The 14039-nt window shown below is 36.6% G+C and overlaps 1 protein-coding gene across 1 annotated transcript in view; it reads left to right on the forward strand.

The window, feature by feature from the left end:
• Window positions 1-3888: 3888 nt before the first annotated feature.
• The window catches only part of LOC145248166 (proton channel OtopLc-like), a 125308-nt gene continuing 115157 nt past the window's right edge, over window positions 3889-14039 (forward strand). The window contains exon 1 of the mRNA XM_080110005.1: window positions 3889-8325. Coding sequence (XP_079966131.1) covers window positions 7344-8325 — 982 coding nt within the window. The 5' untranslated portion in view covers window positions 3889-7343. The remainder of the gene's footprint in view (window positions 8326-14039) is intronic.

Here is a 14039-nt window from a genome sequence, read left to right on the forward strand (position 1 = left end):
GAATTCCACATTGTAACCTGAAAAACCGTATCCTAGGGCCACCACATGCCGGTGTTCTATTATATAGACAATTCTCTATCGATTATTATATTGAATTTAATATATATTAGTAAGATCAAAACTAAAAAAAAATGTATATGTTCAGTGGAAACTATCTCTTAAACATGTCAAAAGATTTCAGCAATTTCTTCAAACCAGCCAAAAACGTAAAAGAGTTCGTCTGTCGGAACGATGAAGACCATCTGAGTATCCTAGCGATGATGAATGATACATGCTGGGAGTTTGTTTAAAGTAAAGCTGACTTGCACAGAGCCAGCCTCATTCTCTCACCCAGCCTGCCTGATCTATTGGCAGGACAGCGTCGAAACAGCTGGAGACTAAGTGTCATGCAGGAGCTGCCGGAAGTGTCGATGTCCTCCGACATGCAGGGCCTAGGAGTTCAAGACGAAAATGAAAATATAAAAGAACGAAGAAAAAAAAGAAAAGAAAAAAAAAGAAAAGAAAAAAAGAAAAAAGAAAAGAAACAGAAAAATGTCAAATGGGTTTTACGGCATATCAACTCTTTTCAGATTATTTAATGTCTAATCCAATAATTTTGGTTAAAGTTATTCATCAAATATTTATTAATGATGCCAATTTCTATGCTATTTGACCATTTTGATTCTTTTTATGACATTGTATTTTTTTTCATCGACACATCGACTGTTGTTGGGTCATTTTATACGAAATTAGGTAATTTTGGTATATAGTTCTTATGTTTACAGGTTTTTAATATTTTGATGGATGACACACGCTAGGACTTTGTTTGAAGTGATGCTGGCTTGCAAAGAGTCAGCCTAACCCTCTCGTCCCAACCAGCTGGACAGATCAAGACATCTGGTGGCCAGGTGAGATGTGCAGGAACTTCCGAAAATGTCGACGTCCTTGGACATAAAACGCTTGGTATTCCAAAATGGGAAACCTATCTGGCACTGGCCAGCCTCAATGTTGCTTAACTTTGGTAATCTAATGAGAGCTGGTGTATCAACGTGATTACACGGCATTAAAACATAAAAAAACAGAAACATAGATCCATGATGAACACTACGATTAATGATTACTACACTACCACCTTATATTCATTAACTCTTATCCTCGAGTGGCCTTCGGGTCCCGATAAGCTCCCAAGTAAAAATTGACTCCCGAGTAAAAAGAAAAATGCTTACATGACTTAAGTTATGGGCCAAAAAAAATGTCACTTGGATGACGTTTGGCCTTGGGGCTATCCACAACTTTGTAGATGCTTTTGTAGCGAGGAGTCCTTTTTTGGAGTGAGGTGCTGGCCCCACGCCCAACCAGAAGGGACATACAGCGACTAGCCTTCCCAAATGGTCACTTAACTGGTCCTGGCTTAACTTCGGTGATCTGGCGAGAACCGGTGTGTCAACGTGATTGTGCCGTACTTACTTCAGATGAATTAGTATAACAAGACTTTTGATCTTTTCTCAAATGTAAAAATTTATCTTTTTTTGTGGATTTTTTTTTCTGTTTAAATGAAAAACAGGCTTGCTTTTTAAATGGTGGATTTCAAACTCCATCTTTAAAGGAAAAGGGAATCAGTGCTGACAAGTTTCATGATCGTTAGGCTAATAATTAGTATTAGGACCATTAATCGGAATCAGAATCGAAATCGGGAATCGGAAAAATCGGAACTTTTTTGGGTATCGGAATCGGTATCGGAATCAGAAAAAATGTGTGACTATTTTCTGATGCCAAAAACGATTCTTTTGATTGTCTTTTTTTATTTCATTTTCTTTTTATAAATCTGGCACTGTTGGGACTAATAATAAAAAATAATAAATATAATCGATAATTGTATTGGAATCGGAAATTTAGCATGGAATCGATAATTGTATCGGAATCAGGAAAACTATTAGAATCGTCCCATTACTACTAACAATATAACAGGGAATTTAGAAAGCACAAAAATTGACAGGACAACCGGCGGACAGACAGACTCAATTTTTATATTTTTTTTTATTTTACTTTAAATGAAAGTCTATGAAATTATGGAGACACTTCAGTGGCCTAACATTTGATCTCCGTATGAAATTCGAAGTCTTCCATTAAATTCTTCTTTACCTCTCAAACGTTCAGTTAATAAAGAAGTAAAGAACGTTAATTTTCCTCTCCTCAAGTAACTTAACTGGGTAATTGCTAGGGATGTGACAACAGCAAATTCTTATCGATACATTTCGTTTCCACTAAATACTGAGTTGATTAATTTGTAAAGTTTTGATATGCATGCGTACTTTGCTCAGATGGTAGCGAATAACGCTAGAGAGCTAAAGATGTTGGTTTCGATTCTAGCTAATGTCAACAAAGTCATATTTTTTAATAACTTCTGAAATCACTACTATATATTGGGTACAATATAATAATCAATAAAGAATTGACGAAATCTGCATAAATTAAAAAATCGTATTTAAGCGTATTTTACGACCGGCCAACGCCGACCGACATGCTAGAATAATAATTATAATTTTACATGAATATAAAACCATTTTTACTCAAGAAATGTTCAAATGGGTAACTTTATATGAACTTGTATTTTGGTAGAAACTGTTCAGTGAATAAGTAGATACGAGGGCTAAGTGTATGTATGTCTATATATGTGTTAGTGTGAATATGTGTGTGTGAGTATTAGGCAGTGTTCGCTGACCTCTTGTTAGTGTGTAGGAAACTGTGTGAAAGATGATGGAGCTCGTACGTGCGTTTGAAGTGTTACTTTCGCTTCCACTTCCTTGTGAGCATACGTTATGGTTCTCTTCCAAGGATATCTGACAAACCCTTGTACAGAGAAAATGAAGACACCGGAGAGTGGTATCCAGTAGACATCGAAATGCTCTCCCTGTAACATTCAAATTCTCTCCAGTAGCCATTCAAGTGTTCTCTAGTAAGTATCCAAGTCGTTTGTAGTAGGCATTCAAGTGCTCACCTGTAGGGAATCGGAAAAATCGGAACTTTTTGGGGTATGGGAATCGGTATCGGAATCAGAAAAAATGTGTGCCTATTTTCTGATGCCAAAATCGATTCTTTTGATTGTCTTTTTTTATTTCATTTTCTTTTTATAAATCTGGCACTGTTGGGACTAATAATAAAAAATAATAAATATAATCGATAATTGTATCGGAATCAGAAAAACTATTAGAATCATCCCATTACTACTAACAATATAACAGGGAATTTTTAAAGCATAAAAATTGACAGGACAACCGGCGGACAGACAGACTCAATTTTTATCCTTTTTTTTTATTTTAGTTAAATGAAAGTCTATGAAATTACGGAGACACTTCAGTGGCCTAACATTTGATCTCCGTATGAAATTCGAAGTCTTCCATTAAATTCTTCTTTACCTCTCAAACGTTCAGTTAATAAAGAAGTAAAGAACGTTAATTTTCCTCTCCTCAAGTAATCAGCTTAACTGAGCAATAGCTAAGGCTATGACAACAGCATATTCTTATCAGTTTAGACTCTCGAGTATATATCCGACACAATTAGACACAGTAAATCAACCGAGAACCACACCACTCTATATAAAAGCATATAAGATATCAACGGATACACACTCGAGAGTCAAAACAATGACAAGAATATGCTGTTGTCACAGCCCTAGTAATAACAGATCGCTTGTTATTTCTTGTTCTTACCAGTTTCTCGGACAAGAATTAATCTAGTCTGGTGGAGTATCCAGTTTAGTGTTGCTATTATAGGTAACATCACTTGGAAAAAGTGAACCATTCTTCTTATAAGCTAGTATGGAGTAGCCATATGGCTGGGGGTCTTATTTGGACTCCGAATACTGTTTTTGAATATTTAGTCAGGATTTACGTGTAGGCGGAAGAATCCTGACGTCATGTTCTACTGGCAAACTCCTGTACAAAGAAACCTTATACACTTGAGGATAGTGTCTAGTAGGGTTAGGGTATTCAAGTGCTCTTCTGCTCTTTGGTGAGGACTGGTTCTTTGATCTTCCAAAATTCCATTTGATGTTTTGTTCCACTTTTCAAACTTTGAATAGTTATACTCTTTTGTGCTGAGCCAGTAAGCCTTTTTATTTTTCTCTTTTTGGTTGCTGCATATGCTAGAGATGTGAGAGCGAAACCTTTCTTATGAAGACCTGATGATTGACTCTGATTAGCCTCTGTCGTAGCTGGAGTGCCACTTTCAGTGTTGGGAAGGTTTACACCATTGTTTAGCTCTTCCCGTTTGATGTATGAACGGGTTGAAGGGCAATTTTATCCTGTGTGCCGGACTGTCAGTATTTAATCTTACCAGTTTCTAGGACAAGAATTAATCTAGTCTGGTGGAGTATCCAGTTTAGTGTTGCTATTATAGGTAAAATCACTTCGAAAATGTATATATCATATTCTTATGAGTTCCTCATTGTCAACGCCTTCTTATTTGTTCTCGAAAGTTACCCTATATTAATAGAAAAGGTTACTCCCGTCTACAACCTGGTAACTGTGCTGGTTAGCTTGAGGAGTCAGCACGCCATCTTTTTAAATATTTGATCAGGGTTTACTTCAAATGGGAAGCAGCCTCATCTAAGGGTCTCTGACAAATCCCCATACAGAGAAATTGAAAGCCACTAAAAAGTAGTATGCATAAGATATCGTTTTCTCCAGTAGACATTCAAGTTCTCTCCAGTAGACACTCAAGTTTTCTCTAGTAGGCATCCAAGTTCTCGTCGGTAGGTATTGAGGTTCTCTCCGGCAGGAATTCAAGTTATCTCAACTAGTCATTCAATTCCTCTCCAATTAATAAAGATCAATATCGTATTCATAAAATAATTCACTTTAATATTCATGCAGTTTTCTATGTGGTTTAGTATTGGAATATATTGCTTTAAAAAGGTAAAATGGTCGACCATACTCGAAGACTCTCTTATCGTTAGCTACTACACCGAGATGTAGGGGAGAGAACCATTCCTTTCACAGGACTACTCCACTTACGCTTGATCCTCGCCTGATAATACGGAGTGTTTAGCAAGAAAGCATCAATTATTATTTTGTTTTTTTAATCTTTGGTATGGCTCGAGCGATGATTGAACCCCAGTCTACCAACCAATTAGTGAACACTAACCATTATGACAAATGGTCTCACATATTGTTTAAAAGGTCACTATTAATTGGAAATTAATGAATTAATGTAAAAAAAAAAAAAAAAAAAAGAATGAATTAACCGGAGAATGAAAGAAACGAGAGATATGTGTGAATGAAAAATATTTGCGTAGCAGAAAAAAAGGGAAGGAAAACATGAATGATGAAAGAGAAATAAAACATCATTAACAACAAAAGAGGAGGAACGAAAGAAAATTAGATGAAGAAGAAAATGAAGAGAAAATGAATGAAAACAAAAGGAAAAAAAGGGTGAAGAAACTAAAGTAAAATACATTATTTTCTTGCAAAGAACATGGGAGAAGGAATATGAAAACCAATTTGCTAATGATAATTCACTATCGATATGTCGGATAGATTGTTACTTGGAAATCCGACAAGATAACTTTATATATTAAATAATATAAGGGGTGTTTCTTTCAATAAAAAAATACTAACACAGAAACAATTTGTAAGATCATTGTGAATAATTATTATTTCTTACTCGCTCGAAGTTCTCAGACAAACCATTTAAGTGATTGCTCTCTGGCGAAAACAGGCGGTATTTTTTGGAGTCTGAGTGACAACAAATTTCTACAAATTTCCAGCTTTCTTCGATTATTTTTGTAGATTAACGTGTAATAACGAAAATAGAAAAAATAGTAAAGAAGAAGAAATGTGGACAAAGAAGAAAAGAAAAAATGATTAAAGAAAAAAAGAAAAAACGAATGAAGAAAAAATAAAAAATTAATAAAGAAGAATAGAAGGGAAAATCTAATAAAGAAGAAAGAATAATAAAGAAAAAAAGAAAAATAATTAAGAAGAAAAGAAAGAAAAATGGACGAAGAAAACAAAAATGAATAAAGAAGAAAAGAAAAATGAATAAAAACGAAAAGAAGGAAAATTAATAAAGAAAAAAAGAAAGAACAATGGACGAAGAAAAGAAAAAATGAATAAAAACGAAAAGAAAGAAAATTAATAAAGAAGAAAAGAAAGAACAATGGACGAAGAAAAGAAAAAAATGAATAAAAACGAAAAGAAGGAAAATTAATAAAGAAGAAAAGAAAGAACAATGGACGAAGAAAAGAAAAAATGAATAAAGAAGAAAAGAAAAAAGTAATAAAAACGAAAAGAAAGAAAAATTAATAAAGAAAAAAAAGAAAGGAAATTAATAAAGAAGAAAAAATAGAAAGGTGATAAAGGGAAAAGAAAGAAAAAAGTGGATGAAAAGTGTGAAAGATCAACGAATTATAGCAAGAGGGAAAGAATACTTGGTGAATGGAGAAAAAAATATACAAAAATAAAATGAAAAACGTGAGAAAACATATCTTAATAAACGCGGAAAAGAAAAATGATTGAAGACGAAAGAAAAGGAACAGTAGTAGGGGACGTTGGAGAAAAGATGCTAGTTTCCAAACGTGATAGGCTGAGGAAAAGGAGGAGGATAGGAGGAAGAGAGGGACAGGAAGAGGAGGAGAGTATATCGCGAGGAGAGAGGGTGGCGAGGACAGAGACATCCCAACTTCTAAAGGGATTGAAGGAGGGGTATGGACGATGATTTCGACGTAGAGAAAAAAGTAGAGGAAAGATAAGGAGGGAGGTGAAGGTAATAGCCGAGGGTTTGGGTGAGGTGTTAAAGTAAATCTATTTTTGTTCTTTTTTTCTCATTTTTATATTATGAATTTTTTCGGGTAGCAGAATCCCGCGAAGCGCAGAAATAGATAAAGAGAGAGAGAAAGAAAGAGAAAAGGAAACGAAGAGGGAGTAACAAAGGCACGGAGAGAGGTTGGGTGAAGTCTGCGAAAGCACGCTGCCAAACATAGAATAATAACAAAGTGTACGAAAGGATCCCGGCACAGAGGAGGGATTTTCTTTAATTTAACAGATACGGACCAAAAACTGAAGGTTTTTAAAGGGGGGAAAAAAGAAGAAAAGAATATCTATATATACATATATAATTTTTTCCCCGTTATTGCAGACGTCGCAAAGCAAACTAGCTTTTTCGCTCAACTGAGGTGGCAGCCGTTGCGACGCTGTAAAGCGAACGTTTTTAATTTTGTTAAAAAAAAAAAAAAAAAAGGAAAAAGACTTCTCTTTCTAGAGTTGTCATGATACTGTCAGCATTTCATAGACAGAAAGAAACGTAAACAGGATAGTTTGCAAAAAAAATACGCTACAATAGCAAAAAAAAAAAAAAAAGTTAGGATGAAGAATACTACAACAGCGACCACTCCATCAAACGGTGACGTCCATTCGGAGCCCGCGAAAACATCGTTGAACCCTACTGACGCAACAAGTACTTCCCCAGGAACAACTCCGGTCAGTAGTTCCGCTGGCGCGAGTAACACAACACCAACAGCACCACTGACCACATCTACACCTAAACCGGCCACAACCGTCGGGAATAAAGTTAACGCCGCAAACAACGACCGTAATAACGGTAATAACAACACCGACACCGCTGTCAACGCGTCAGATACTAAGGCCCCGAGCTCCCCTCCATCAAGCACGAGTGGGATTGGAGTCTTAACAGGGGCTCCTAAACCGGCTAATTACAGTAGTCAAGGACCTACGCCACCGGTGGTATCGAGCAGACCGCCGCCACCGTCACGGCCCCCACCGTCGACGCCGACTACACAACCGTCGGCTGCCGCGCAAGCAACCACAACCGGGTCCGCTGCTGCGCCCGCAGCCAACTCAACCGCCTCGGATAATAAAGACAGCAAAAGGAATTCCCAGGCGGAATCTGGAGTTCGGAAATCCCTGATCGAAAGGTTCGGCTTCTTGAGTCGCTCCAAGGAAGCCAATCTTGACAGTAGCGGGACCGGTTCGAACGCGTGCCCGCCGGGTCAGGCGAAACCTGCGGATAAGAGTCCGGAGGAATTGAAAAAGGAGAAAGAGGAGAAAGAGAAAAAAGAGAAAGAGGAGAAAGAAGATAAGAAGCGAAAAAAAGAGGAAGAGAAGAAGAAGAAAGAGGAGGAGAAGAAAAGAAAGAAAGAGGAAGAACAAGAGCGAAAAAAGCGAGAGAAGGAGGAGAAACAGAAAATTCCGGTTGCGTTTGAAACGACCACGACGACACCCGGGAGAGACGAAGTTGGGGATGGAGTTTGGGACAAGACGAACGTGATGGAGATTGAAGCTTGCAGGAAAGTAAAAAGTAACGACCCGGGACCCAATGCCACGACAGGTAAGAAGAAAACGGAAAATAATTATCTTTATGTTGTGTGTGTGTGTGTGTGTGTGTGTGTGTGTGTGTGTGTGTGTGTGTGTGTGTGTGTGTGTGTGTGTGAGGAAGGAGGGTGGGTAATACCAGTCTGGGGGGGGGGGGCGTGTGACTTTAGGTTTTTGATGTGTTTCTCAGTTTCGGAAAATACATTACATTTGAAACGTTTTAATTTCCGAAAATATTTTTGGGGATTAGTTTTGGTGTAACAGTGCAAAATATGAGTTTGTTCTCGAAGGTTGATGATCGAATTGATTGAAAAAAAAAAAAAGAAAAGAAAAACGAAATTTATAGATTAAATCGGATTTGTGTATTCAAAGGCGCATCAACCTATTTTGGGTCATGTAATGCCGAAGACCAATATCGAATACAAGTGAAAATTTAAATGTATTGTTCTGATGTAGTTTACAGACATGCTTATTGACCCTAACATTGGTGCAAAAAAATAATATATTATTATAGTTGTTTTTTTTTTATTGTTTGTTTGTTTGTTTGTTTGTTTATTATTATTATTATTATTATTATTATTATTATTATTATTATTATTATTGGCTCACACGGAGCTTTCACATAGGTCATAAAGGATCTCTCCTTGAAAATAGCCTGTGGTGTTCTCTAGAAGCTGAGTGACAACAAGTCTCCTCAGTTTTCCAGTGCTCTCTCCACCTCTTCTGATAACATTTGCAAATAGATTTGCATTATCGCAACAGCCGCCACCATCGATTTCTTGCTAGCGGCGGCCATTGTTTTCCACTGAAATTTGAGTGGCACTAAAGCCTCGCCAAGGTCCCAGTTCTCTTCGCACTTGTCCAGTGGAGGTCTGGTCAGTACTCTCTCCTCTGTGTTTCCATCATCCTTGACCCTTCTCGGCTATTTGGCATCATTCTTTTGTGGGGGGGGATGATTATATTATTATTATTATTATTATTACTATTATTATTATTATTATTATTATTATTATTGTAGTTGCTGTTGTAGTAGTAGTAGTAGTAGTAGTAGTAGTAGTAGTAGTAGTAGTAGTAGTAGTAAAAATCGTGGTTAGCGGAAAATTACTGTTAAGCAGCTGTTGCGATGATGCGAATTCATTTGCAATGGCTATTGAAAGAAAAAAATAGAAGGAAATTACCACTTATCAAGGTCCGAACGCCACTCGAGGATCAGGGTTAATAAATGTAAGGTGGTAGAGTTGCAATCGTCAATAACGTAGATTTGGTAGAATTTGGATTATTTAAGGGGACTAGTCAGCAAAAACTTGTTTACATTGGACTTACGGCAACCATATTGTAGTCGACCGGAACAGTGTTGTTCCTCAGGCGAGCAATCCTAGGAATGTAAAGAGTGCTTGAAATCTGGGGGGGACTTATTGTCACTCAAATTCTAGGAATCACCGCCGGTTATCAGCACTGTGTGAGAACTCTTCCTGAATAATAATAATAATAATAATAATAATAATAATAATAATAATAATAATAATAATAATAATAATGAATAAATAAATAAAAGCATAGAAAGAACACAAGAAAAATATATGGTAAACGGCTGTTGCGATAACGCAAAGACAAATGCAATGATTATCGTAAGAAGTTGAGAGCACTGAAAACCTGTCAATCAGACTCCAGGGAAAATAACCTGTTGTTATCGGTGAGCAATCACTGATGATGATCTGTGTGAGAATTTCTAGTGAGTGCATACAAAACAGTTATGAAGGATCAAGGAGGATGGAATAACCGAGGAGAAAAGAGCACTAACCAGACTTCCACTGGATAAGTGCGAAGAGGACTGGAATCTTAGAGAGGCTTATTGTTACCTAAATTCCAATGAAGGTTAATGGTCGTTGCCAACGAGAAATTAATGGCAAACGGCTGTTGCGATAACTCAAATTTATTTGCAAATGTTATCGAATAATATGGAGAGTACTAGAAATCTAGAGAAGACTTGTCACCTACACTCCAAGGCCTTCGGGTCAAGATCAAAGTGTAGCATCTGTTCTTCAGATGCTGCAGTGCTGCACTGCTGCAGTGCTGCACTGCTGCAGTGCACTTCCATTTCTTGTTCTCTTTCGGTGGGTGAGCAGTCCTTCACGACTGAGACAATTTTTTTTTATTTTTGTACCTTTTCTCCACGTTAAAAAAACGACCCTGGTGTCTAACTCTGTCCCGTGGGGAGGCATTGTAAATAGGTACTCCAAGGAACAAACACCACAGGTTGTTGACAGAGAAATCGTTGATGATGACCTGCGTGAAAACTCTTAGTGCGTGTAATGATAAATGTATGCAGAGAAATCGAAATTGACAACGGTGTCCATATCTCTTCAGATTTTTATGTTATATTTAAAAACATTAATTTGTCATTTGGACTCTATCGATATCATGAGTTTGGAAATTTTACTCACTAGAGTATTGGAATGCTTGATTAGAAAGTAGACATGTTTTGTTTGCTAAACGGTTTTAAACTTTTGTTTTACTTATTCGTTCTTTTTCTTTTCTTTTTTTTTAAAACATTTCTGTTTGTTTTAGAATAGTGCGCTTGTTTCTTGCTATTTTTTGTCTTTTTTTTTTTTTTACTAATATTTTCTTGGATTAAACGCCGATTACATCTTTTTTTTTTGCCTGTTGGGAAAGTGCGTAAAATGAAATAAAAAGTTAGAATTGATCGAATTAAAAAAAATATTATTATAATTATTATTAAAATTAAAGAGAAAAAACTATAACTGTGGACTGATTTATGTTTATTTTGTTTTTTTAATTTTAATAATAATAATAGCAGTATGTGTGTGTGTGTGTGTGTGTGTGTGTGTGTGTGTGTGTGTGTGTGTGTGTGTGTGTGTGTGTGTGTGTGTGTGTGTGTGTGTGTGCGTGTGTGTTCAGTGCAGTCTCAAAATACAAAGGATACTCCCTGTAGGGACAGCTCGTGTAATTGTGAGGCAAGGGTTGCGCAATCTCCAACCACACCTCTCCTGAATCGGCACTGTTTGAATCCAGTGGCAAGGAGAAGACCAGGACGACTGGAAACAATGCCGAGATAAGCGGAGAACATATACAGCAGTACAGACAGCACCTAGAATTCCCAAATCGTCACCCAATATATGTGTGTGTGTGTGTGTGTGTGTGTGTGTGTGTGTGTATGTGTGTGTGTGTGTGTGCATATGTATATATATATAGAAACACACACACGCATATATATATATATATATATATATATATATATATATATATATATATATATATATATATATATATATATAGGGTGAGCCAAAAGTAGGTGGACAGTAAAAGTATCAGAAAAGGTTAGAATTGGAATCGGAAATTAAAAAACTCGGAATTTTTTAGGGTATATACATAAACCTATTCAAAATGCTGCCCACATACTTTTGGCTCACCCTGTATATATAATTAAATGAGTGCAAATGTATTCAAAGAATATTTTTTCAAAAATGTTTAATGCATATGTAGTGCTTTTATAAATAAAATTATATAAACATCAGAAATAGCCCTGTGCGGATCAATCTACGTTTCGGCGTTAAAATCCCAGTATTCTCCACAATGTTTTCAGTGGTGCTCGTCTTTCTGCTTGGTGTTTCCATTCTCCTTGACATTCCACGACCACTTTGCGTAGTACATGTATCTATTATTATTTACTCACTAGGAGTAGTCACACGAGGCATCAAAAAAGATTTCTATTTGAGAACAACTTGTGATTTTCTCTGGAGTCTGTGTGACAACAAGTCTCCCCAGATCTCCAGTACTCTACACCTCTTTCGATAACCTTTGAAAAAAAAAACTTTGTCTTATCGCAACAGTCGCTTACCATTGATTTCTCGTTGGCAGCGAAAATTAGTCTTCACTGTAATTTGGGTTGCAATAAGCCTTCTCAAGGTCCCAGTCCTCTTTGCACTCAACCAGTGGGAGGTCTGGTTAGTGCTTTCTCTCCTCTGTCTTTCAATCATCCTTGGCCCTCATTTATTTGGTGTGGTGCTAGTTTATGATGACACGCACTATTTTTTTTTTTTTAATAGGGTGGGGAAGCAGTATCTTGCAGTTATACCGTTGATTCCATATATTCTTTTGCTTTTTACATCTGTTGTCGTTTCTGTGTGTCCAATTTGTGCCTGTAATTTGTGTATGTTAGTTATCACATACAAGGGTTTTCCTTTTTCCAATTTCTCCCATTCTCTTTTTTTAAAGTTTTTCGGTATAGGCCTAGCGCTCCTACTTTCTTCATTTTCCAGCTCCCTCTGAACTCTCTGGCCAGTTTCGTGTCTTTGTTCCACTTCTCCGTGTCCTTTTTCCTCACTCTGTGGTCTACTTGAACGGCAAAATCTACAATGTGGCAGGACCTTTCCTTCTTATTAACTATTATGATATACGGTCTTCTTTCTTTGGATGGGTTTATCCGTTTGTATATCCATGTCCCATGGGATCTTGTGATATTCATTTTCCAGTACTGCTACCAATTTGTGTTTGTACCATTTATCTGGGTGAACAAGATGCAATCGTCTGCATAATTGCCAGTGTACTTTTTTTATATTCTTTTGGGGTTAGTTTGCTGATTTCACTTATTATGTGGTTGATTGTTTCGTCTCTTTGTCCGCAGAGTCTGCATTTGCTGTTTTCTTATGTCTAGTCGCTACTTGCTTTGATTTGGTTAGTTTTAATCGCGTTATCTTATGCGGCTTTTATTAAGGATTCAGTTTCCCTGTTTAGGTTTCCTTTTCGTATCTATTTTACATTGTTTTCGTTGGTCTCATCTTTTGTAATCCTTATGAATTGTCCGTGAAATTGTTTCTCTTCTCACTTTTCTTTCCTCTTATTCCTCGTCTCTTTTTCTATTTTTTTGTTTCTTCCGTACCTCTTGCTGCAGTTATTATTGTTTTGGTGTTCATTATGTATTTTTCTAATTATTTTTGTGTTGCTATTGCTTATTATTATTATTATTATTATTATTATTATTATTATTATTATTATTATTTTACTCGCTAGGAGTTCTCACACAAGTGATCTTCAGATATTGCTCACCGACAACAACCGGTGGTGTTCCCTGGACTCTCCCTGAATTCCAGTACTCTCCACCTCTTTCGATAACATTTCCAAATAAATTTACACCATCGCAACAGCCGCTTGAGATTTATTTCTAGCTTGCAATGGTCGTTGGATGTTACTGTAATTTGGGTGACAATAAGCCAGACCTGTTTGCACTCACCTGTGGAGGTCTGGCTAGTACTTTCTCTCCTCGTTCTTTTCATCCTCCTCAACCCTTCTCGACTATTTGGTGTGGTGGCAGTAGATGCTAGCATAACATTTTTTTTCGGGGAGGGAGATGGTAGCTTACAATTATACGCTTTCAGTTTTCTTGATTTCATGTGGTGTTTCCTTATCTTTTTATTTTACTTCTGTTGCAATTTTTATATGGCGTTTGTTGCTCATGTGCATCAGTTTCTGCATTCAAGGGTTTTCCTTAATATTTCAGCATTTTTCTATTTTTTGCTATTCGTTGTATCTTCTCAGCCATCCCCCGATTCCAATTTCTCCTATTTTTTCGAAGCTTTCCTGGGTTATTATTATTATTATTATTATTATTATTATTATTATTATTATTATTATTATACATCGTGAATGATGATGATGATCATGATGATGATGATGATGATGATGATGATGATGATGATGATGATGATGATG

This window comes from Euprymna scolopes, chromosome 26, assembly GCF_053919585.1.
Source record: "Euprymna scolopes isolate OS-2025 chromosome 26, ASM5391958v1, whole genome shotgun sequence".
NCBI classification, from domain to species: domain Eukaryota; kingdom Metazoa; phylum Mollusca; class Cephalopoda; order Sepiida; family Sepiolidae; genus Euprymna; species Euprymna scolopes.